Source organism: Leopardus geoffroyi, chromosome B1 (genome assembly GCF_018350155.1).
Source record: "Leopardus geoffroyi isolate Oge1 chromosome B1, O.geoffroyi_Oge1_pat1.0, whole genome shotgun sequence".
NCBI classification, from domain to species: domain Eukaryota; kingdom Metazoa; phylum Chordata; class Mammalia; order Carnivora; family Felidae; genus Leopardus; species Leopardus geoffroyi.
The window spans coordinates 126,963,416-126,989,680 of record NC_059327.1 but is presented as its reverse complement, the minus strand read 5'-3'; the positions used below and the strand labels follow the sequence as shown (position 1 = coordinate 126,989,680).

The following is a 26,265-nucleotide window of genomic DNA, read 5'->3' as shown; positions in this document are numbered from 1 at the left end:
ACAGTTAAAGCCTCATAGTTGTTTCTGTTAACTTTTTGCCTTATATATCTTGCAGTGTTTATCTCTTGTTATTAATATGAAGTTACGATGTATGTCAGTTGTATTTCTATTGTAGATGTAAATTCTGTTATTAAAAAGTATCTCAAGGGGCGCCTGGGTGGCGCAGTCGGTTAAGCGTCCGACTTCAGCCAGGTCACGATCTCGCGGTCCGTGAGTTCGAGCCCCGCGTCGGGCTCTGGGCTGATGGCTCAGAGCCTGGAGCCTGTTTCCGATTCTGTGTCTCCCTCTCTCTCTGCCCCTCCCCCGTTCATGCTCTGTCTCTCTCTGTCCCAAAAATAAATAAACGTTGAAAATATATTTAAAAAAAAAAAAAAAGTATCTCAAGTTTAACACATGCTTTGTCCAATAGTAATAGCTTGGCTTTCTTTTTCTTTACATCTTTTACATTTATCTTTTATTTGGCTTAAACCTGAGATGCTTCTTTCTCATGTCATCTTAGAGTGATGTGTTAGAAACTATTCTTCAATCTTGTATTCAGTATATTCTTTGTCTTTTTATAGAGTTTTCATCAGAGAGATAGTTTATCTTTTAGAAGATAGTAAAGGTATTTCTCTTTCTACTATGACATTCCAATTAAGACTGCCCAGATTTTACTATTATTTTGGTTACCTTTTAAAAAGGTAAATCGGTGATGTGTTTTACTTGGTATTCAGAGTTAGTTGCCATGTTAGAGAATTGAACCATGTAGAGCAACACAATTAGAGTATCATCAATGGCACAGTTTTGTAAGTCTTCAGGATAGATACAAAGGTTTATGTGTTTTCATTCTACTTTATATATGGATTATCAAATTAATTTGGACTACTTTAGTGTCAACTCATAATCTCCTAGTAGTGATTTTTTGTTATTGAGTGGTCCTTGATCTTGGACCATTTGGAAAGGTCATACTAGTGTCAGGCTTATATGCTTCTTCTTTTTTTTTTTAATGTTTATTTTTGAGAGAGATGGAGCATGAGCGGGGGAGGGGCAGAGAGGGCAGAGAGAGAGAGGGCAGAATCCGAAGCAGGTTCCAGGCTCTGAGCTGACAGCTCACAGCCCAGCGTGGGGCTTGAACCCACAAACTGCGAAATCATGACCCGAGCCAAAGTTGAATGCCCAACCAACTGAGCCACCGAGGCACCCCAAATGCTTCTTTTTTTTTAATGGTAGACTTAGATATGAGAATGGGTACAAACTGGAAAAATTTGGAATATAAGATTGCCTTCTTTTCTGCCTACCACCAATGGGGAATTTAGTTTGGAAAAACTTCCTGGAACCGTGGAGTCTTCTTGCATATTCTCATGATGGAGGTTCCCATTAACTTTTGGTAATGAGAAAATATCATCATCTTTTTTTTTTTTTTTTTTTTTTTTTTTTTTTAATGTTTATTTTGAGAGAGAGAGAGCAGGGGAGGGGCAGAGAGAGAGAATCCCAAGCGGGCTCTGCCCTGTCAGCATGGAGCCCGATGTAGTGCTCATCTGGGGCTTGATCTCCTGAAGTGTGAGATCGTGACCCAAGCCGAAATCAAAAGCTGAACACTTAACCAGCTGAGCCACCCAGGCGCCCCAAATCATCTTCTATCTCTAAAACATGATAGGCTTTTTTATTGTTTTTATACGAAAGGTAGGCTGTTTTCCTGCATGTTCTGTAGCATTTTGTTTATTCTGTCATGGCATGAATTATATTTTATAACAGTTACTTGTGTACATGACTACTTAGTTCCTATTATTCATTTCTTTGGTGCAAGTTGGACGATAACTTGCCCTTTTTTTTCTTAACTAGTCCCTACCTCCTGGACAGTGTCTTTTACACAGAAGACAGTCAGCACATGTCAGATTTTAATAGTAGCTGATACCTTTATAATTATTTCTACGCTTTACCATTCTTTAATTTCCCGTCTCTTTTGTGCTGCTGTTTAAAAGTGCTTGTTTGCCTTGGCTCAGCATCATTGCATCAGGTTTTGGCCATTCCCTCTTAGCTATTTTTGCTGTTGCTTACTTCCAGAAATAGTTCAAACAATTCTAAGCATTATTATTCTAATTCTAAATTATTGACTATATTGGAAAGTTGATATTTTTATATAAACAAGCTCTTATTCTGTCCCATCTGTTTTCGGACTGTGGTATGTGAACCTTTAGGATCCCTAAGGGCAAGCTACTTTCATGACCATAAGATATTACTTGCCTTTTTACTCTGTTGATATTTGCACTGATGGTACTAAAGTAATGGTAGGTGAAACTGCTGGTGCCTTAGCATAAGTCAAGGCCGAGACTCCAAACTGTTGTAATAGTTACTGTATTCTTAACATTTTTTAAATGTTAGTTTCACTTAATGTTTTGGATAGGGGCACCTGGGTGGCTCAGTTGGTTAAGCATCCTACTTTAGCTCACAGTTCAGGAGTTTGAGCCCGGCATCTGGCTCTGTGCTGACAGCGTGAAGGCTGGAGCCCCCTTGGAGTTCTGGGTCTCCCTCTCTCTCTCCCCCTCCCCCCTCCAAAGAAATGTTTTTGATAAAGCGGTAAAAACTGTTAATTTTGGTAAATCTCAGCTTAGCAATAGGTGTCTTTTGTTTTTAATGTTTATTTTTGAGAAAGAGTGTGCAAGCGTGAGTGGGGGAGGGACAGAGAAAGGGGGAGAGGTTCTGAAGCAGGCTAACCATGAGATCAGGACCTGAGCAACTGAGCCTCTCAGGTGCCCCAACAGTAAGTGTCTTTTTAATACTTTGTAAAACAAAATGTGAACCAGCCTTAGCTGCATCTTGAAGTATACAGTAATCCCTTTCTCAAGGGAAAACATTTGAACAGTTGCTTTCAGTTGTGAATTTAACTTATCATTTTTTCACCGAATACCATATTTACTTAAAAGAATGACAAAATGTAGCTAAGCAGACTTAGGTATTTCAGACATTTTCTCAGAGATGAACAGTGACACCAAGGAAAACAACTGGCAGCATTTATTGCTGGTGTTAAAATTCCAGTTTTCAAAGGAAAGTTCGGATTTTGGAAAACTAGCATATCCACAACTGTGAGTTTGACAGTCTCCAGATACTTGAAGATCAATGGTAACATTAATGAATTTAATTTTTTGATAAAATATGAAATGTGTCAACATTTGGAAGATCTACAATAATCAGCAAGTGAACCAGTATTTTTCAAATCACTAATGCATTGGTGTTACAATGCACAGTGTTACAATGCACAGCACAGTGTTACAAAATAACACATTAAAGTGCAAGATAGACCAGTGGGTTTTAATGTAATAAGATGCAGAAGTTTATTCATATAGTTTCAGATTCCACATTGCAACTGGCCTTTAAAAAACTTCCACTTGTCAAATTTGGGTTTAGTATCAAGGAATATCCACAGTATTGTAAAAAGGCTATGAAAATACCCTTCCTAACTATATAACTGTGAGGCATGATTTTCTTCATAAACCTAAATAAAAACAGTATACTACAATAGATGAATTGCAGAAGCAGATAGAATCTGTCTTATGTTAAACCAAAGATTTTTACAAATGTAAAACAGTGGCATTCTTAGTAAATTTGGGGGAGAGGAGTGGCATGAGGGGATATGGTTTTCATAATAATATTTGTTATTATGTAAACAGTTTAATAAGTAAAGTTTCTCAGTTTCTGCTTTCCAGTACGGTAGTATCTTAGATGTAACCAGCATAAGCAAAAGTTCTTTCGGGTCCTCAGTTTTTAAGAGTGCAAAAGGGGTTCTGCAGTTTGAGAAATGCTGTTGTATTGTAACCTTCCCTTATCCTCTATATTATCAAACTACCTCTTCTTTTTTTGTTTTTTTTGTTTTTTTTTTTAGTTTTTTTGTTTTTTTTTTAATGTTTATTTATTTTGAGAGAGAGAGAGAAAGAGACAGAACGTGAGCAGGGAAGGGGCAGAGAGAGAAAGAGACACAGAATCCAAAGAAGGCTCCAGGCTTTGAGCCATCAGCACAAAGCCTGACACAGGCTCAAACCCATGCACAAGATCATGACCTGAACTGAAGTCCGACGCCCAACTGACTGAGCCACCCAGACGCCCCTCAAACTACCTCTTCTGTTAGTCACTTACTATTTGGGCTGTGGGCATGCCACTTGGTTCAAAGCAGTGTACGTGTTTAATGTATATTTCTTATAGATAGGTATATGTATATGTATAACTTATCCTACACAATGTATGTTGTATACATAGAGTATAATGTGCATATTTTTATGATATGTTACATAACCACTGAGAGCTCTAAGTGATTGCATATGTGATAGAGAGTAAGCCAAACTTCTTTATTTTTTTTTCTTGTTAAGCATCAGTAAGCATATTAAGCATTACTTTTGTTTGTTTTTTTAATGTTTATTTATTTTGAGAGAGAGAATGCGTACCGTGCTCGAGCAGGGGAGGGGCAGAGAGAGGGGGAGACAGGAGAAAAAGAATCCCAAGTTGCCTCCATGCCAAATGTGGAGCCCGACACAGGGCTTGATCCCACAACTGTGAGATTGTGACCTGAGGCGCAGTCAAGAGTGGGATGCTTAACCAACAGAGCCACCCAGGCACCCCCAAGCATTAGTTTTAAAAATTGACATATCTTCATTGTATATTTTGTATTATAATATATGTAAAATAAGGGGAGAAAACCAAAGATGAATATGTAATCAAGTTCGAGAAACTCTAGTTCTCCTAATACTCATGAATACATTTGTTTAGCCCTGCCCCCTCATGCATTTAGGCATTTAAGTAGCTAATTTTGAAAAGATTATTATTCATATTGAATAAACAGACTGAAAAACAGACATTCCAAATCATTTTGCCTTAGCCTTTTGAAAGACAGCACTGTTTGGGCACCTGGGTGGCTCAGTCGGTTAAGCGGCCGACTTCGGCTCAGGTCATGATCTCGCGGTCCGTGGGTTTGAGCCCCGCATCGGGCTCTGTGCTGATAGCTCAGAGCCTGGAGCCTGTTTCGGATTCTGTGTCTCCCTCTCTCTGACCCTCCCCCGTTCATGCTCTGTCTCTCTCTGTCTCAAAAATAAAATTAAAGGGGCGCCTGGGTGGCGCAGTCGGTTAAGCGTCCGACTTCAGCCAGGTCACAATCTCGCGGTCCGTGAGTTCGAGCCCCGCGTCAGGCTCTGGGCTGATGGCTCGGAGCCTGGAGCCTGTTTCCGATTCTGTGTCTCCCTCTCTCTCTGCCCCTCCCCCGTTCATGCTCTGTCTCTCTCTGTCCCAAAAATAAACGTTGAAAAAAAAAAATTAAAAAAAAAAAAAAAAAAGACAGCACTGTTTAATATATTTAGCTTTAGGTCAAATTTTTGATACAGTAGACATCTAGTTTTTAATTTTATGTATGATTTGTGATATATCAGGAACACTTTGTAAAAGCAGAGTCCATAGTATGCTTATACTTATTGTATAGGAGTTGGGCTATAATCACTATTAACATAATTATCAGAATTTGTAAGTGTCTTCATGTTTATGGCAGTTAACGTAGCTGTAATTTGTTCCAGTGCAGAGCTCTTCATCCAGGTTCTTCACTCAACATTTGTAAAATTGTTGTTTTGGAAACAACGTAACTCGTTTATCAGTAGTGTCTTTAGGACTTCATTGTGCTATGTAAAAGAAATTTGTTTTAGTGCCCTACAGGTGAATAGTAGTCATGTAGGCCTTGGTTAATGTTACTTACAAATATGGCTTATGAGCTTCATTACAATGATTACTACCATTTTGTGACAGGTATTGGGGATGGCCTGAGTATTAACCTAAGTATTTGGACCTTTAGGCATGGATTTCAGATTTGCTCCTTATCTTTTATGACTTTGGACAAATTGTTTTCTCTATACTTACTTTATCTGTAAAATGGTGATATAGTGTGTGCCCTCAAGATTACTGTGATGATTAAAAATGTTTATGCATCACTTGAGGACTTAATACTGACCTAGAAAGTAGTTAATGGAAGTGATTGTTTTTCAAATTGATACCTTTGAGCTAAAAATTCATCTGGTCATTGCTTTGTAAAATCTATTCACTAGACCAAGACATTGACTACTTTAATATGAATTTCTTAAATCTGATCTTTTCCTTCTCAAATATGTAAGGGAGAATCGTGGTTTTGCTGAGAGAAGAGAGAATAATTTTGGAACTCAAATATTGAAGAGGAAAGACCTTGGTAAAATATTTTACTCACCTATTTGGAAGGATGCCAGCTTTTTTTAGCTTGTGACAGTGCCATAACAAATTACCATACTAGGTGGCTTAACCAACACACATTCATCTTGTTACACATCTGGGGGCTGTAAGCCCAGGATCAAGGTCGTTGGCGGGTTTGGTTTCTTTTGAGGACTTTTGCCATGGCTTGCAAATGGCCACCTTCGCACTGTGTTCCCACATGGCCTTCCCTTCATGTATACATCTTTTGTGTCTGTCTCTTCTTGTAAGATAGCAGTCATACTGAATTAGGATGCCCACCCAGACAGCCTCATTTTAATTTAATCTCTCTGAAGACCCTATCTCCAAATATGTTACATTCTGAGGTATTGGGGTTTGCAACTTAAACTTAAGAATTTTGGAGGGGCCATAATTCAACCAACATTTGTGTAAGAGGTAATGTTTATTGAATACAAGCTATATGCCAATGACAAAACTAAATGCTGAATATATATTTTCTGATTTTATATTCACATTAACCCTGTGATTATTAGCATCTCTGCAGGTGAGGACACTGAGGTTTGGAGTGATTGATCACATAACTTGGCTAAGAGGATTGAAATCCAAGTCTTTTAGGCTGTAGCGTCTGTGGTCATTTAGGCGAAAACTGGATAGTAGGAAATAAAAGCACAGAGAGAAAAAGATGAGACTATAAAGCACAAACCTCTCTTTTGCAGTTTTTACTGGGGCCTTGAAAGTAAATTAACCTGTGAAATGGGAAATCATTTAACATCAGCCCTGGTTGACTATTAATTTTTTCTTTAAAAACTCGTAGGGGGACCCATGGGTGGCCCAGTTGGTTGAACGTCTGACTCTTGATTTCAGCTCAGGTCACGACCTCAGGGTTCAGTTCCTGAGCACGAGCCCTGCATCGGACTCTGCACTGACAGCGCGGAGCTTACTTGGGGATTCCCTTTCTCCCTTTCTCTCTCGCTCTCGCTCTCTCTGCCCCTCCCTGCTCATGCTCTTTTTCTCTCCCTTTCAAAATAAAATAAGTGAAACATTAAAAAAATAATAAAAATAAAAACTGGTAGGAATTTTTGGCTTTGGAATGGAAACTGTGAACAGAGTTAGAGATTTTTAGCACATGATTATAATTACCAAAAACACATTTATTTTCAAGTTGCTCAAAATGCTTTTCTCCTTTTTTTCTTTACAGAAGATTCTAGTGTTCCAGAAGCTACAGAAAATGAAAGAAAAGCTGGTATATCCTATTTCAAGAATCAAAGGGGAATACAGTATATTGATCTGTCTTCTGATAGTGAAGATGCCGTGTCTCCAAATTGTTCCAGTACAGTTCAAGAGAGAAAGTTCAACAAAGACACAGTGATTATAGTGTAAGCAGCTCAATAGATTGGTTATATTTGTCTATGTAAGAGGATTTTCAAGAAAAAATTGTTTAATTTGAAAATTACCTTGGTGACTTCTCTCTTTTCTTCATTTTTTTTTTGCCTTTTCCCTATTGCATCTTTGTTATTTTTCCCTGACTTAGAGCTATAGAGAGGTACTGTGTATGGGTATGGGCATGCACACACATCGTATGCTTCTGGATAACAGTCATTTTCAGTAAAAAGGTTAGTGAGAGGAAATAACTTTTTTTAGCCCTCCATAGATAGGGAAATTATTTTAACATGTACCTTTGATCATCTATAACTGCTTTATGATCTGTTCTTGAGTCTCAGAGTCAAATCATTTTAACATTTTTGGGCACATTCTGTGGAGTAGCACTGAGCTTATATATATTTTTTTAACATTTATTTATTTTTGAGACAGAGAGAGACAGAGCATGAACGGGGGAGGGGCAGAGAGAGAGGGAGACACAGAATCGGAAACAGGCTCCAGGCTCTTAGCCATCAGCCCAGAGCCCGACGCGGGGCTCGAACTCACGGACCGCGAGATCGGACCGCGAGATCGTGACCTGAGCCGAAGTCGGACGCTTAACTGACTGAGCCACCCAGGCGCCCCGCACGGAGCTTATATTATAGTCAGGTAGAAAGACAATAAACAAACAATATAGTATGCCAAATAATAAATATTATGGCCACAAGGGAATCAAAATAATGGAGCTCAGGGTCAGGGGTAGGAGTGTGGTTTCTAAAGAACACAGTTGGAAAAAAGCTTTATTGAGAAGATAATGCCAGAGTAAAGACCTGAAGGGGGTAAGAAAGTGTGAACTATCTGGATATGAGGGTGGAAGGAAGGCCAGAGTATTCTGGTCATTGAAAGTAACTTGTTCAGTGACCCTGAAGTGGTATTATGCCCGATGTTTCTAAGGAAACAAATGATAGAGAGTGAAAGACATAATGTCACAAGGTAAGCAGCAGGGTAGAAAAGGGATTTAATGGTATTAAGCCCATAGGCTATTTAGCTTTTATTCTGAATGAGGTAGGAAGCTAATGGAGTGTAGTGATAAGAGGAGTAAAATTACCTCACTCACTTGTTGAAAAAGGTCTTTGAGGCTATAGGGGAGCAGTGTAGAAGTATGGATACTGTTGTTATAACCCAGGCAAGAAATGATGGACACTTAGCCTGGGCTACTACTTGTGGGGATGATTAGAAGGGGTTAGATTCTACATATACTTTGAAGGTAGAGCAGAGAGGTTTTATTGTTGATATTGGGTGGGAAAAGGGAGTCAAACATGACCCTGAGATTGGCCTAAGCAACTGGAAGGACTGTTACTAATAGCTGAGATACGGAAGACAGTTTTGAGTGTGATAGGGGGAGCTCCTTTTGAAGGCAAGAAGACTCTTAGACATCTAGGCAGGAGATGTTAAGTAGGCAATTGGATTTGTGACATTTGAGTTCTGGGGGGAGATCTGGGTAGCATCTAAATTTAGGAATTGTGAGAATATAGATCTGATATTTAAAGTCATATGATAAAATGAAATCACCAGGGGACACTAATATAGCTGGAAAAAAGAAGATCTCTTGGTTGAAGGACTCAGGTCAGGGGAATTTGGGATTTTAGGAACAGACAAATGGGAAGAAATCTGGAGAGGTTCTAAGAAGGAATAGTTGTTGAGGTAAGAGAAAGGTCAAAAGATTGTGTGATCAGAAGCTAAGTGAAGAAAATGTTGCAAGGAGCGAGAGATCGGTACTGCCTATGGCTGATGAGAAGATGAGAATTTCCTCTTAAAATGAATTTATTGTAAGCTATGATGAGTATCTCATGCCTTTCTCCTGAAATTCACTCTGAAATAAAAAATAGTGAAGAAAAATAGTGAAGATCCTGCGTGGTTAAATGTATTAGATTCACATGTACCTGCTAAGAACAAGGTTATTCTCTTAAATTACAAAAGTAGAATTTCAAATGCAGAAATACCAGTTAACATTGGCACAGTATAGTTATCTAATGTACAGTGTATATTTAAATTTTACCTGTTAATCCCAGGTAAATGTCCTTTATAGTAGCGGTATTCCAAAGTCCTGGTTTGTAAATAAAGAATGTGCCCTGGAATGTAAATCACTGTACAGTTCCTTTGCCAGGAGGTTGTATAAGGAAAAATCAGCTGGATTAAGCAATATGCTTAGTAATGTTATTTGTTTTACCTTCTCGTATAAATTCCTTATCCTGTCATTGATGGGTAACAAAGTGTGAGTTTAAGAACTAGCGGTCAATCCTTGGACCATATTTTAAATAGTACTTTATAGTAATTTTTCCCTCAGTGTCATGTTGAATTTTTTTTACCTAGTATCATACCTCTTTAGTCTCATTGAATCTGAAACAGTTTCTCAGCCTTTTTGTTTGTTTTTTTCTCATGTTACTGGCCTTTGAAAGTAAGAGGCCATTTTTTTTTTAAGGATGTTTCTCAATTTCTACTTAGCCTGATTTTCTTCATGATTAAATTTAGGTTAAGTGGCAGGAACGCTACATAAATGATTTTGTGGCCTCAGTGTGTCATGTTTCAAGGTACAGTGATAGTGATTTGTTTCTTTATTGGGGAAGTATACTTGGATCACTCAGAACCCTGCCAGGTTTCACCTCTAAAGTTACCATTTTCCCCTTTACAGTGATTAATCTATGGGCAGATCCTTTGAGACTAGCTAACGATCTTATTCCTTAGCAGACCTTCACTCAGTAGTTACAGTATTTATTGATGATTCTAACCTGAATCAGTTATTATACTGATGGTTGTATATTGCTGGTTATTTTAACTAGCATTTCAGATTTTTTACTTTCATTATTTGGTATTCTAATAGAATGTGTGTTTTTCAATCAGGTTTTTAATCAGACTTTTTTTTTTTTAAGTTTATTTATTTATTTTGAGAGGAGAGAGAGGGAGAGAATCCCAAACAGTGCAGAGCCTGATGTGGGGCTTGAAGTCATGAACCATGAGGTCATGACCTGAGCCGAAATCAAGAGTTGGATGCTTAACCGACTGAGCCACCCAGGCGCCCTTAATGATTCCTTTAATTCTACTTTACCATTATAAGCCTCTTCCTTGCCTCCTTCTATATTTCCTTTTGTGAGTATGAGAACTCTGCCTTCTTAAAATAGTTTATTTCTTAATTTGTTCAATTATCCAGTATACATAAGATAGTTTCAGAATTGCTGTAATCCTACCACTTGACCATTATAAGCCTATTAAGTAGAGTTCAGAATTTGTTTACAAGTTTTATTTTGTCTTCAGATTGAAGGCATATGATGAGAGTACTTGGATGACTTATTTAATGTTTTCTATGTGTCAAGGCTAAAGAAAAGCCTTCTTTAGAGATTAAGGATAAGTGGAGCGGTAAAGGAAAATCACAAGTACTAATGTTCCAGAACCCATGGGTATGGGGCTAGATTTTCAAAGAGATGTGTCAACAGTGGATGAGACTACAGAGGAATAGATAACCAATGAAAGATTTTTATTACATTTGACATTTTAGAGGATATTATTGCCCTCATAAGAACAATTTCATTGAAATGGTGGGGCAGGTGCATCTGGGTGGCGCAGTCTGTTAGGCGTCCGACTTCGGCTCAGGTCATGATCTCACAGTTTGTGGGTTCAAGCCCTGCGTTGGGCTCTGTGCTGACAGCTCAGAGCCCAGAGCCTGCTTCAGATTCCGTGTCTCCCTCTCTCTCTGCTCCTCCCCCACTCATACTTGCTTGCTTTCTCTCGCTCTCACTCTCAAAAATAAATAAAGCCTAAAAAAAATTTTTTTTTTAATAAAAAAAGAAATGGTGGGGCAGAAGGTAGTAAAATATTGAGATGAGAACTATATAGGAAATGAGCAAGTAGAAAATCAGTTTTATAAAATTTGTGGAGGAAAGGAGAATTTGCTTATTTCTTACATTTTTGTTTTTGTTTTTTTTTTAATTTATTTTTGAGAGGGAGCGAGAGTGTGTGCACATACGAGTCGGGGAGGAGCAGAGAGAGAAAGCGAAAGAAACACAGAATTGGAAGCAAGCTCCAGGCTCTGGGCTGTCAGCACAGAGCCCGATGCAGGGCTCGATCCCATGAACCGTGAGATCATGACCTGAACCGAAGTCGGATGCTTAACTGATAGCCATCCAGGCACCCTGAGAATTTGCTTATTTCAGTGCTGTGTCCACAGTTCTAGAACTCTTGGTACATTGAATTCATTAATTCAGTCTTGAGCCCATTGTAGGCTTGGGAGGAAGAGCTTAGGGAGAGAGAAGAGGTTGAGGAAAGAAGACAGTAGATAGTTGAAACAAGGTACTGTAGGAAGTAGAAAGGGCTAGAATCCCTTAGCACTGAGAGGGGACTTTATCTTCAGCAGAAGGAAAGAACTTGATCTGAGACCAGATAAAAGGACACAAACTCTTGTTTTTGTAGATTTTTTTCCTTTAGTTTTAAATCTTTTAGGCATATAAGAAAATAAAATAATGGACAGTGAACACCCATATACTTACCACCTAGACTTAACATTTGTTAACATTTTTCCTTGTTCATTTCATTGTTTCATCTATTATTACTGACCTAGAGTTTTTTAAATTATGGACATCCCAACATTTCTACCCTTACTAATACTTGGTGATACATCTTCCTCCTCCTGAAAATCCAGTACTGCTATCAGTGAAAAGTTCTCCAGTATCTTCTAATTCCCAGTTTATATTCATGTATTTTATAGCTGCTTTTTCAAACCAGGATCCAAACAAGGAAAATCCACTGCATTTGAATGTTAAAACTCCTGACTTTTCTTTTGATCTTGAACAGTCCTCTTCCCTCTTTTTAAATGATTTTAACTTAGTGAAGAAGAGGCTTTTCTTAGAGAAAACAGATTTTTCTGATTGTTTCCTCATGATAGTATTGAATTTATTCCTCTCTTGCTTTTATTTCCTATGAACTGGATGTTAAATCCAAGGCATGTTAAGATTGGTAGGCAACATAAATACTACGTCAAAAGGCACGTGAGTTTGTCTCACCAAATAGTGGTGAATCCAATCATTAGGTGAAGGTAATGGCCAGGAGAATAAGAACCTTTGAAAGTGGTTATCCAGGGCAGAAATTGTGAGAAGATTACAACCTGAATTTTCTCACTGAACTAGGTGGCAGAATCGGGAAATGTGACTGTAGTAAGGCAGAATGAGAATTCAAAGTTTAGTACATTCAGAATGAGAGGTGTGGGTGTCATGGAAAGGGAGAGCCATGTAATCACCTTCAAATATTGAAGGACAGGCATTAGTTACAAAGGAAGTGATTTATTTTACCTAGTTACTTTTCTCAGAGCATTTTCTCAGAGCAAGATCAAGATGTCAGCCTAGAAGCTTGTTAAAGTATATATTCCTGGTCCTTGGGGATCTGTCTTTAAATGTTTTGGGGGACTCTCAGGCAAAACTAGTGTCCTGACCAGGACAACTGAACTAATAGGAGTAGGTAACAGTGAAGTTACTAAAACACAGATTCTGGATATGTTTCCAAGTACAGAATTAGCTGCATAGCAAAGTCATGTATTCTCTGACACTAGGAATGTTCTTAACTAAATTCCCACCTTCCTTTCTCTGATCTTTATAACCTTTATCCACTTGATTGATATACTTCTACCTTCAGATCTCCAGAATGGCCATCATGGTAGAAAACCAGCATTTCAAAATGAGATTTTTGTTAGTTTGGGAGATGGATGAGTAAAGTTTGGCCCCAAATGTCTTTTATATAGGATAAACATATAAATTAAGATGGGATGAGATTAAAGTTAGTTGTTATAAAATAAAACCTCACATGGAATAAATGCTCCTTGTCTGAAGACATGTTTTGTTCTTGGCAGAGATTCTGGTACTGAATGGGACCATTATGATTTTAATACTTAGATTCTGATCACCTAGGTAGGCCATGAAAGTTCTTTTATCTTTGTGTTAGTGTAGGCTTTATAATTTCTCAAGAACAACTTGACAATGCTGGTCTGATAATAGAGTATAGGTGAAAAAAGAATAGGAAAGAGAAAGTGGACATGTAATACATGTTTGTGTATCTTAAAATAAATACCAGGTATCTTATTGTTCTTTTCCATCCCAGCCCAGATAATAATGAAGATCTTTATGAAGTATGCTGACTCTGGGAATGGAGGTTTATATATACGGTATAACCATACTGAAATGGAAAAATTTCTTTTAATCTTTGACAGGGATAGATTGCATTCTGATTGAAAAGAACTGTATTACATATATATGATTGTAATAAAATAACAATAACCCATTAAAGTATTGTTTTTTTCCTCTGAAAATATTTTTAGTTCTGAGCCATCTGAAGATGAAGAGTCCCAGAGCCTTCCTACCATGGCAGGTAGACATAATGATGATATTTCAGAAATGGAAGACTTTTCGGAATTGGAAGACCTTAAAGATGCTAAACTTCAGACCTTGAAGGAACTTTTCCCACAAAGAAGTGACAGTGACTTACTTAAGGTTATACCATTTTATAGTAATTTGTTATTATAGCTATAATAATGTTGTATTTCTCTTGTATCTAGTACTGTATTTAGAGGATAGTCTTTTTTTAAGACATGTTTGAGATAATTAATTTTTATTTTATGTAATAATAGAAGTAAATGCCAGAAATTTTCTTGTTGGGAGTCTTAACTTTTTAAATAGGTAAGGTTATTCGCCTATAAATGATATAATAAGTTGTGTTTCCCTTAATAGCTAACATAGCTTGTGAAATTTTGTTTTGAGTTTAAATGGTTCTAAAGTAGAGACTTCCTCATCTCCCACTAGAAACTATCAGAAATGACAGCAGGCTTTTTTTTTTTTGTAATCATAATGACAAAGGGTTGGCTATTGACATTTAGTGCCATGGGGCCAGGAACACTAAACACCCTGTGTATGCAGGATGATCCTACGTAACAAAAGAATTATCTCACCAATAGCACCCTTGCTGAGAAACATTGACCCATGTAGAAACAAAATACGTGGCTATATTTGGATTATAATAGGCAGCTCGTTACAAAGGGCACATAAAAATTGATCATCAATTAAATTTCAGGTAGAGAATAAATCTCTGAAGATTACTAGTAAATCGTTTATTCCTAGCTCTGTCACTTATTAGTTAAATGACCGTAAGGGGATCATTTAATTGCAAGTTTGTATGTTTTTCACCTTTTTATCTGTCATCACATCACCACTGTCTCCAGTCTGAACCTCAGGAGTTTCCATATCTGTATGGGCTAGGCAGGTAACTTTGAAGTGATAGACACCAGCGTATTATAGAGTAGTCGCTCTTTCTCAAACGGGTAGGTACTCTCTAGCACCACCGTGATATGGCTGTGTGATATCAGTGATAGCCCATTTTTTATCAGGTATTCAGATTTTCCAAATAAAGTCAAAATGCTGGATTTTTTTTTATTGTTGATCAATTTAATAGCATTCTTGGGATATAGTTTAAGTGTCATAAAGATCACCTATTTAAAGTGTGTCATTTAGTGGTTTTTAGTGTACCTGCAAAGTTGTGCAATTGTCACTGTAATCTAGTCTTAGAACATTTATATTTCTAAAAAGAAACTCTGTAGTCCTTAACAATCACTCCCCACTTTCCTCCTCCAGCTCTAGGCAACCACTAATCTCTGTCTTTAGGTTTGCATATTCTTCACATCTTATATAAATGGGATTATATAATATGTGATCTTTTGCCACTGACATCTTTTATTTAGCATAAGGGTTTGGGATTCATCTGTGTTCTATCAGTAAATTTGTTAACTTTTTATGGTAACAAATTTAAATAAAAACATAACAATACTGTTCAGGCCAAACAATGTGTCTGAACTGAAGGTGGTCCTGAGCCTCCTACTTTAAACTATAGAATAAATTATTACCGTTCTCTGTTACTTTTAACATGAATCTTTTTTTTCCCTAAGTCATTTTGATACCCTCTTACTGTTAGCTAAATGAAACTTTAGTGGTATCTTGAGTTTGCACTTTGGGGTGTTATTTTCCTCCTGATGTGATTTCTTTTTTTTTTTTCTTTTTTTTTTTTTTTTTTTTGGAATAAGAAGACAATGCATGTAATGAGTAGTAGCTACAGAGGCTACTTACAATGTTGGAAAGAGCTTCTAACAGAATATACGTGAAGGAGTATTAAATATTCAAAGGAACAAATCTCAACTTAAAAATATTTCTTAGCCTGATTGCTAATTGTTCATGTAGTTTAAGGGTATTTTTCTTCTGTACGAATATTTATCTCTAATTTTATAATTACAGAGGGAGAATAGGATTGATACACAGAATTGTGTTCATGTTTCACTGCATGAATATTTGAAAGTTAGGGAGTTTAGCATATTACTCCAAAGCAGAGCACTCTTGAAGTACTCTGTTTCAGCTGATCCCCATCATTTCAAGAGATTTAACATAACATTTATAAAGTGCTTTGCAGAGGCTCTTACACCCATATAAGGCAATTCAAGAAGTTATAAAATATAAATTTAATCCTAAACTTGATATGCATGTGATTTGGTTATTTTGATAATTGGGGGGGTTGGGCTTATAGGATATTTAAGGATTCAAGATTAAGAAAACCAGTAGAAGAGAGTGCTCTTAATTGATTTTAGACTATTTAATTTAATATAAAAATAGCTTATTAAAAGATGTAAGATTTTTCTTTTGTTTTATTTTATCTTTTCCAGTTTTTAAATAAAAGCATTTATTCAATAATTATAAAACAAATAAGAAAGATCTGAATTACCACACTAAAATGCAAGATTTTTTTAAAACAAGTAACTCATTGGAAATTAGGGAAACTATAGCAAAAGGAAAATGTAGGATGTTTAATTCCTTATGAAATACAAAGTGTTATAGAATAGTATAAAAATTATATATTGAGTATATTAATTATATAAATAGTATAGGACTATATTCTTTAATAAATTCAGATGATTCAGAAATAGAGGAAAAATCAAAAAGAACGCTTCATCCCACTCATCTTAAGAAGTATTAGATGTTTTAAAAAGTGACTACAGAATTGTGGGTTATTTTTTCATAAACAAAAAAGGAATAATACAGATGTCTACAAGTGTCCCTCTTCCTCACTACCTCTTCTCTCCCTCATTCTTTGCCTGGACATATAAGTAGGGAGTTTTTAAGGCTTCAACGTAGAACCTTGCAATTAAAACACAAAAATAACGAAAGCTTGAATATACTGTATGTATTTCACCAACAGTGATAATACATCCAACAACGTTTTAAGAAATGCTTACATTGTACAGACTTTTGTGAAAGACTTCTTAAACTGTTCTTTTTCAAACAATGTTTTCTCGTTCTGTCAGTTGATTGAATCAACAAGCACTATGGATGGAGCAATTGCTGCTGCCTTGCTGATGTTTGGTGATGCAGGTATGCCTGGCTTAGTTTCCACCCATGTGTATTCATTAGCTTTATAGTAATAAATATCTTCACATTTTTAATACTGCTCTACAATTTACCAGGCACATTCATGAATTCTTACAGGATCCTTACGAGTTACTAATAGCTTCAGTTTTTTTAAATAAAGAAACTGAAGCTTAAGAAGGTTAAGTGACTTACCTGAGGTCATACAGCTATTTGGGAACCACATTTTCTAGGTTGATTTTTTTTTTTTTTTTTCCCTAGGGAGGGGGCAGGTTTTCATTGGTAATTTTGCTTGTTTTCTACAGATCACATCTCGTAACAGTGAAGTTTTGGAAGGTATATTTTCTTTCTTTCTTAAGTGTCCTTTCTAATTGCATTGTGGTTTTATTTACAGGTCTACAAATCTGAGTCAGTAGGAACATAATGTCTTGTGGAAAGTCCTAGCTGGTAATCAGCATTCCTTCATTTAGTAAATATTTATGCTATGTTCCAGGCTTGGGATACAAAAATAAATGCATTTCAAGGAGCTTGCAATATAAAAGCACCTCCAATATTCTTTTGGCAAATACTGTATTTTTTCCCCCTAACTTGTATATACCAAACAAGTAAAAATAACCTATAATCCCAATACCAAAAAAGCATTTAAGTAATGAAGGCAAACCCACACTCCCATTGACCACCCTTGAATTTGCTTTGTATCATTTTCAGCTTTTCCTGTTTGTACCCACCACTACTGTACGACACACACACACACACACACACACACACACACACACACGTACACGTGCCTGTGTCCGTTAAACTAGGAAATGTAATAATAGTATTGGTTTGCATTAAAAAAAAATAATTTGATAATTTTTCATGGATAACTTGTCAGAACAATCAGATTTATCCATCTTTTAAATATGGCCCATAACATTCTTCTGTAACTGCCTGTATGATTGGTTTATTAATTATTTCTCTGTTAATTAGCATTTATATTTTTATTATTTTATTATAGTGCTAAAGTAAATAGTCTTATAAGGAAATATTTATGTTATTATTTCTATAGGCTAAATTTCAAACTGGGATGCTGAATCAAAGAATATACACATTTAAAAGTTTAATATGTACTTCCATGTTACTTTCTTGAAGGTTGTGCTAATTTATTTTTTCATTAACATTGTGTGAATAAGTGCCCATTCCCCTAAGTGGATCTTTTTGGCTTTTTAATATTTGTGAGACTTTAAAATATATATGCAAAAATAGAAGATGGCATAGTGTGTTCCCATGGGGCTGTCATCCCTCTTCAGCAAGTAGATTTTGTTGCAGTGCATTCCAAAGATGATAGTTGTTTCCTCCATATGAAATATTTTAATTCTTTTCATTTTCTTCAATGTGAGTAAGGGAATAGTATTGTGTTATGTGGGTGCTACCTGTGCAGAATGTTAAAGATTCTTCCTTTTCTTCCACTTACTAGCTGTGTGACCTTGGGCAGTGTTGCCTAACTCTTCTGTGTCTCTGTTTCCTTATGAGCAAAATAGTGTAATAATAGTACTGGTGTCATAGGTTGTTGTGAAGAAATGATAATGTAAATTTCTTACTGTAGTGTGTGGCACATAAGTATATAGTAAGTGTTAGCAGTTGTTTGTTCCCAGGGGCCATCTGATAGAAAATGGTACATGTAGGAGAAGGTTGATATCTCCCTCGTTAACCATAGCCCTAGCACTTACTGGAAAAATTCCTGAAAAATGGTAGACTCAATGAACATTTCTTGAGTTGCAAAATGTTTGGAAAATTTTACATATTCTTTCTTGTTCTTATAATACCTCAGTAGTCCGTAATCTCTCCAAATTTGTAGAAACATTTTATTCCATAATAGCGTCTAATCTTTTTTCTCTTGAGCAACTTTTATCATTCAACTTATTTATTAATTTAACAGATATTTGTTGCGCACCTACTGCTAGATGCCAGATGCTGTGTTAGGCATTGAGGATACGTATGGAAACAAAATGGACAAAATCTTTGCCTTTATGAAGTATAATCCTCATTAAATGTGAACTTCCTTTGAGTTTTTTCTTCTCATTCTTGCACTATACATTGATATTTTCTTTCTTAAAAAATATTTTCAAGAGGAAAGTTAGAAGGAAAGAATAAATCAGGGCCTTCTTGGTTTTGAAGTAAACTTCCATGCTTCATCTTAGAATGGAACGGACAGTCGTATCGGCCATCTTCATCTTTAGTACATTATGCTTCTGAGGTGTATAGAATGGCAGCTTTGCCTCACCAACAGAAGATAGCCCTTCGATTTACGGTATCAACAGGAAACTGTTTTGGATATATTAGGACAATTTTCCCCAAAAAAGGCCTTTTTAAACACATGTGAGAGATTTTGGACAGTTCTGTGCCTCATGATAAAGGATGTTGGTTTTAGCACAAATTATAATCTTATAGGTAATAACTCCCATATTAAACAGTAAGGGTACCTTTTATGCATTGCTTTCTGAAAGTTTTCATTTATGAACACTGGGTTACAAAAGTTTCTATCCTATTTTAAAAAGTAAAAATGTGAATTTATTGATGTTGTCCAGAATATATCTACCTGTTTTCTTCTTCTCTGTGTTTATATAAAAATAAGCAAAACATTCTTAATGTGATTGTGATCCTATTATATTTGTTGCTTTGTAAGCTTTTCATTAATTAGAGACATCTTCCATGTTTATTTTTAAAAAGTCTACCTAATTTATAACAGTGGCATTTATGGGTATATTCTAATTTGTTTAATATCTTGGGCATTTAGACAGTTTGGGAAAATTCTTGTGTGTATACTTGAGCACACATTTCCATCAGTTTGTGGAGTAAATTCCTAGAGAAGGAATTGTTGGACTAAAAGATACGCATATCTAGAATTCTGAAGTGTGTTACCTAGATTGGAAAGGCTAGAACAATGCATAATGTTTAAAAGTGCCTTTTTGCCCGTGGACTGCTAGGGTCTATTTACTGTTTATTAACAGATACAAAATAATGGTATTTTTAAATTTTACTTTTTTTAATTATTAAGAAAATTGAACATCTTTTCATTTTTTTTCTGTTAAACTGCCAATATGTGTTCTTTTTTTATAGTTTCATGTTTTATTTTTTATTGTTAAATACTGAATTTAGATGAAATTTCTTTTCATGTGGGGTATAAGGAATAATTTTAACTGTTTTTTTGTTTTGTTTTGTTTTGTTTTTTCTGAAATTGATGGTGAGTGCTCCCAATAAAAGATGAGACCTTATGAAACACAATTTGGAAGTGATATTTAGTATAGAATATTAACTTATTTAGATATATGCAAAAACTTTTTTTATTGAAGTATAGTTAACACACAGTGTTACATTAGTTTCAGGTGTACAACAAAGTGATTCGACAACTATATTCTATACTCACCACAAGCGAGTACATGTCACCACAGCACAGGGAATATAGTCAATAATAGTGTTGTATGGTGACAGATGGTAGCTGCACTTGGGGTGAGCATAGCATAACATATAGATAAACATAAAGTGTTTAATTACAGAGAAGATATAGATGTAGATAACAGTGTTGTGTACTGTTATGTAACATTTTTGTACTCAAATTTCATATTTGCATTTTCTCCCACATTTATTTGCAAATTTTTTGCCTGTAGCCTTTTTAACTATATGTAAATATTTGGTGTCATAATACTACTAACAAAAAGTAAAGCTGTATAAGCAGATATTTAAGGTTGAAGGATCCTTTATTGACAAAACAAAGCTCTTAACTCTTTCAGGAAAGAAATATATCTAGGTGACCTGGCGTAAATCATCTGGTTTCATTGAAGCTTTTTTTTTCAGACTTAGAATATGACTAACAGTGCTTATACCCCAACAAATATAATTGTGATGATCCCTTTTCAAAGTGGATGCTGGGAATTACTTGGTTTTTGCAGACTGCACATTTACTCTATGAAATATAATTAGAAGACAAAAATTTAAGCATTCCCACTTACATGGAAATTATACTTGAAAATGTTGGTAACATTTACTTCTTTTGTTATAACCATATTACAAAATTTTCAGACTTACAACTTAAAAGCTGTCGTGTTTGTATTTAGTTTGAATATTGTGCTTCTACAAGTTTTATTTCTGACAGCATAATTAGGATACTGGTGTAATTAATACTGCACTTTTGTAAACTGTAACAGATGCCTTCATGTTAGCAGTATGTCTAAGGAATTGGCTCTCTGAAAGTAAAAGTATATAAGAAATAGATAAATGTCTTCAAACTACAAATATGTAATATAGCTTCCTTTTTTTTTTTTTTTAAGATTTTATTTTTAAGTAATCTCTACACCCAACGTGGAGCTTGAACTCACAACCCCGAGATCAAGAGTTACATGTTCTACCAACTGAGCCAGCCAGGCACCCCTGTAATATAGCTTCTTTAAGATCATGTAGTTTGAGTTTTTCTTTCAGTTTTGACAGAATATGTAAATTTTCTATCACTGTTATAGTCTCTATGTTACACTCTTCGTTTCTAGGTTAAGAGCATTAATCGCTTGAGCTATCCATGTTTCACTTCCTCCTCATTTATTAAATGAGACTATTACCTACTCTGTAAGTTTATTGTGGAAAATAAATGAAACAACAGTTTATAAAAGCCCTTTGCAAAGCCTGGTACATAGCAAACTATTATTGGTATCAGTGATGCTATTCAATAAGCTAGACAGATAGGGCTCAACTTTTTTTCACTGCTAAACACTCAGTCACTGAGGAGAACCCTTTCCTTTCAGTATTGCTCTGTAGAATGACCATTCAGTTTAGCGATGTTTGTTGTTACTAAATAATGTGATGGTTTACAAATAACATGATAAGAGTCTCTGTTTACTTTTCCTTTAATTCAGTTGACATTTATTGAGTATACATGAAATGTAGAAGGAAATAACATTGGGCCTGATGTCAAGAGAACGATCTGCACGTGTTCATTATAATAACTTTTACCTTTGTTTTACATTAATGATTCTTACAATACTTGTGCAAACTTTGATCATTCATCTCCGTTTTAGAAGGTGGTGGACCCAGGAAAAGAAAATTATCTTCTTCTTCAGAGCCATATGAGGAAGATGAGTTTAATGATGATCAGTCTATAAAAAAGAAAAGACTGGATCACGTAAGTTACCTTTGAATTGAAATATCAAAATCAGCTGTTAGACACAGAATGTGTTGAATCTGTGGATATCAGATCTAAATGCATCTAAATGAATTAGACTTCTCTCTCACAACCAAATCAAACTGGGTTTGCATTTCATTTAGGACTGTTTTGCTTTCTTTTTAATTTATCCAGTATAATTGCTTATCTCTGAGTTATAAAATTAATTATTAAAAATATTCTAGGGGTGCCTGGATGGCTCACTGGGTCCGACTTCAGCTTGGGTCATGATCTCGCAGTCTGTGAGTTCAAGCCCTGCGTTGGGCTCGGTGCTAACAGCTCGGAGCCTGGAGCCTGTTTCAGATTCTGTGTCTCCCTCCCTCTCTGCCCCTCCCCCACTCACATTCTGTCTCTTGAAAATGAATAAATGTTAAAAAAAAAATTTTTTTTAATATTCTAGTGGCATGATAAAGTAACTTTGGGGAGAAATATACTGTTGTGTTTTTTTTTCCAAATATTTATTTTGTGAGAGAAAGAGAGTGTGAGCAGGGGAGGGATGGGGGCAGGGGTGGGGGGGGGGGGGAGAGAGAGAATCCCAAGCAGGCTCTGCTGTTAGTGCAGAGCCTGACATGGTGCTTGAACTCACAAGCCCTGTGATCATGACCTGAGCCAAAACCAAGAGTTGGACTCTTAACCAACTGAGCCTCCCAGGCACTCTGAAAATAGACTTTTAATATATGGTTGAACCAGCACCATTTCCTCCTCCCCAGTGTGACAACTAATTATAATTCTTCCAGATGACCTCTTTGATAACTTAAAACTGCTTATCTAAAAATAATTATGGTTATACTTTTATTGGGTTACTCTATATTTTTCCGTTAACTTTTGCTTTAAGAATAGAACTACTGAGGCCTCCCAGTGAAACCAGACATAGTCCTCCCTGTCTGCATTCAAGACAACACAGTTTCTTTTTGGTAATCAAAATCTGTCACCCCTGACCAGTATAGTAACTTGTTTTATTTTATCTTTTTACCTGTGACTTAATGGTATAAGAAGCCCAAAGTAGCAAGGTAGCAATCTCTACCCTAATTTAATGGGATAATTGTTATGTCCCTCCACAGAAGCATTCTTTTCTTGCAAACTAATACTGATGGGAAGTTAAAAATTCTGATTGGGTTTTAGGTATGAGGAGTAGCTATAGTATAAGAGACTAGGCCTACATTTTAGTTTACAAATCTATATATAACAGTTATGGGGGAAACAGCATCAAATTGGTGATTCAGAGCATTTACTTTGCTTGTACATCCTGTTGAACAACACATCGGTCTTAGGCGTTCTCTATAAGTTCACGCTCTATAAGCGATACCACTGTTCTGTGGTAGGCTTTGAGGCATGTGGTGAAATCACTAGATAAATTCATTGATGCACTTTTCTTAGTGACCTGGTCAGGAACACTGTGGTATCATTAGTGTACTGTGTGAATTAGGTTTATTTTTTTTTATTTATTTAAAAAAAAAAGTGGTTTTTTTTTGTTTATTTTTGAGAGAAAGAGACAGAGCATGAGCGGGGGAGGAACAGAGAGAGAGGGAGACACAGAGTCCGAAGTGAGCTCCAGGCTCCGAGCTGTCAGCATAGAGCCTAACTAGAGCTTGAACTCTTGAACTGTGAGATCATGACCTGAGCCAAAGTCAGACACTTAACCAGCTGAGCTATCCAGGCGCCCCTCAATTAGGTTTTCTATATATCTATGTATATGTTAGTTGCTTATGGGTTCCGTAACACAGCAGCACAAACTGGGTGGCTTAACCAACTGAAATGTATTGTCTCACAGTTCTGGAAGCTAGTGTGTCAGAAGGGTTGATTTTCTTCTGAAGGCTTTCCATTTCTTTTTGTTCCTGATGGTACGCTGAAACTTTGCCATTCCTTGGCTTGTAGATCCTTGCCTTCATTGTCACATTGCATGTTCTTTGTTGACATGTCTATCTGTAAATTTCCCCTTTTTTGTAAGGATACCAGTTGGTAGATAGGGTTCACCCTAATTTTAACTTCATTATGTCAGTAAAGACCCTATCTCCAAATAAACACATTCTGAGGTGCTAGGGTGTTGTTTATCACATGAACTTTGGAGGGACACAGTTCAACCCACAACTGGTATTGCCAGAAGCAGGTAGATAGGAAAGGCATCTTAGAGTAGATTTCTGTTACTGTCCTTTCCATGATGAAAGGGGTCCAGTGTAATCAACTTGCCTCCAGACAATTGACTGACTCTCCCAAAGAATGGTGCTATTGTCGGAACTCCTTGTTGGCCTGTGCTCTTGGCAGGTTAAATATTTGTTGGTAACAGTAATCAGGTAAATCTTGGTGTGGGACCATCTTGTTGATCTGTATACACAGCCTCTATTCCTGTTTCCATGGCCATTTGTTTATAGACCCAGTGATCAAGCATTCAAGTGGCTGTGTTGTTATTGGTGTTCACAAAATAGATCATCTTGTCTTCCTCATTACTCAAAATTTCCTCTATAGTAGATGCACTTTGATGAACATTCCTAAGGAAAACTGTTGCTCTTGCAATCTGTTCTCAGAAAAACTACTGAGAAGTTCAACGGTGCACCTCTTTCCCAGACTTCTGGTCACCAGTCTTCTATTCTTATTCTCTTCCTTAGCTCCTGTCCATCATATATCATAGCTCTCTACCCCTGGCCACCTCTTTTTATACAAAGTGGATGGTAAGATGTACTGCCCAAACCTTTCTTAAATGAGGCTAAATCATTTAACCTCAGTTGTTTGTTTACTTCACTTTGGGCTTCTTCTAATAGTATGTGAACTCTTTGAAAACCAAGTTCAAGATTTTCCCCTCACTTTATCTGATTGTAAAGAATTCCCCAAATGCCATAAATCCTGTTTGAAGGAGGGGCAGAGTAAAGCAGAAGTAGGTACCGTGGGAGCCTGGGACAGCTGCAGAGGCAGCTTATCTGTTCCTCCTGAGCCTGCTCAAGTTCAGTTTCAAATCTCCCATTTTCACTTAATGATGGGTTGCTGCTCTTCATACTCAGTTTTAAGGTTGGTGGGTCAGATAACCAGGTCACATAACAACTCGAGTCTCATGGTCACTTGATGTGCCATGATCAGCCATTCTGTTCCTATCAGGACTCCCTTTCAAGCCAACGATTTTTTCACAAAAAGACATCAGTCCCTTCTGCTTTTATTAAATCTTTTTTTTTTTTTTTTAATGCTTATTTATTTATTTATTTATTTGAGAGAGAGACAGGCAGACAGACAGCATGAGCAGGGGAGGGACAGAGACAAAGGGAGACACAGAATCCGAAACAGGCTTCAGGCTCTGAGGTGTCAGCACAGAGCCAGACTCGGGGCTTGAACTCACAAACCATGACATCATGACCTGAGGTGAAGTCGGACGCTTAACTGAGACAGCCACGTGCCCCAAGTCCCTTCTGCTTTTAAAATGTGAATTTGTTCCAGTGCAGTAAATACGTTAAACAGCAATTTTAGTATAACCTAAATTTTATGTTATTTATGTGCAGTGTTGTTCGTGAGAAGTACTAGGTGAACACAGAACACTGCACCCAGCTGCACTGAGCCACATAGATTACATAAAATGCACACACCCCAGACATGTACTGGCTGCCTCATTTCACCATGCTTATTTTCCCACAAGGCTGTGTTTTGCTATTCTTTCACATTGGTGAACTTTTCTATTGGAAAAACACCCATTCAACATCCCAAACATATTAAGCAATTTCATTAAAAAATATCAGGTAGTACATATAAGAAGGTTTAAGTATTGAGGAAAAGCTTGAAATAAATGTTTGGGAAGGAATGAGAACATGTGCTGTATCCTGAGCCACAGGCATAAAGGAATCCACATTGTGGAGCATCAGAGACAGTGCCCCAAAATAATATGGCTGGACTGTCATCAAATATTGGGAAGTCATAAAGAAAGGCACAAAGAAATAGAAGAAAAGGAAAGATCGTTGAGCATCTGAATTAAAGACAAAAGTGAAAAAAGTGAGGAACAACCTTTTCCGTATAGATCTTTTTTTTTAAGAAAATAAGTGTGTACTGCGGAAGTAGCTTCTTTTGGTGCCCGTAGTGGTTGCTTTAGTAGCTGCAAATAGTGCTACAAAT

At 36.5% G+C, this 26,265-nt stretch overlaps 1 protein-coding gene across 1 annotated transcript in view; it reads left to right on the top strand.

The window, feature by feature from the left end:
* The window catches only part of SMARCAD1 (SWI/SNF-related, matrix-associated actin-dependent regulator of chromatin, subfamily a, containing DEAD/H box 1), a 79,227-nt gene that overhangs the window by 10,504 nt on the left and 42,458 nt on the right, over positions 1 to 26,265 (top strand). Inside the window, 4 exon segments of the mRNA XM_045472722.1 lie at positions 7,388 to 7,565; positions 13,907 to 14,078; positions 16,928 to 16,994; positions 22,037 to 22,140. Of these exon segments, the coding sequence (XP_045328678.1) occupies positions 7,388 to 7,565; positions 13,907 to 14,078; positions 16,928 to 16,994; positions 22,037 to 22,140 (521 nt within the window).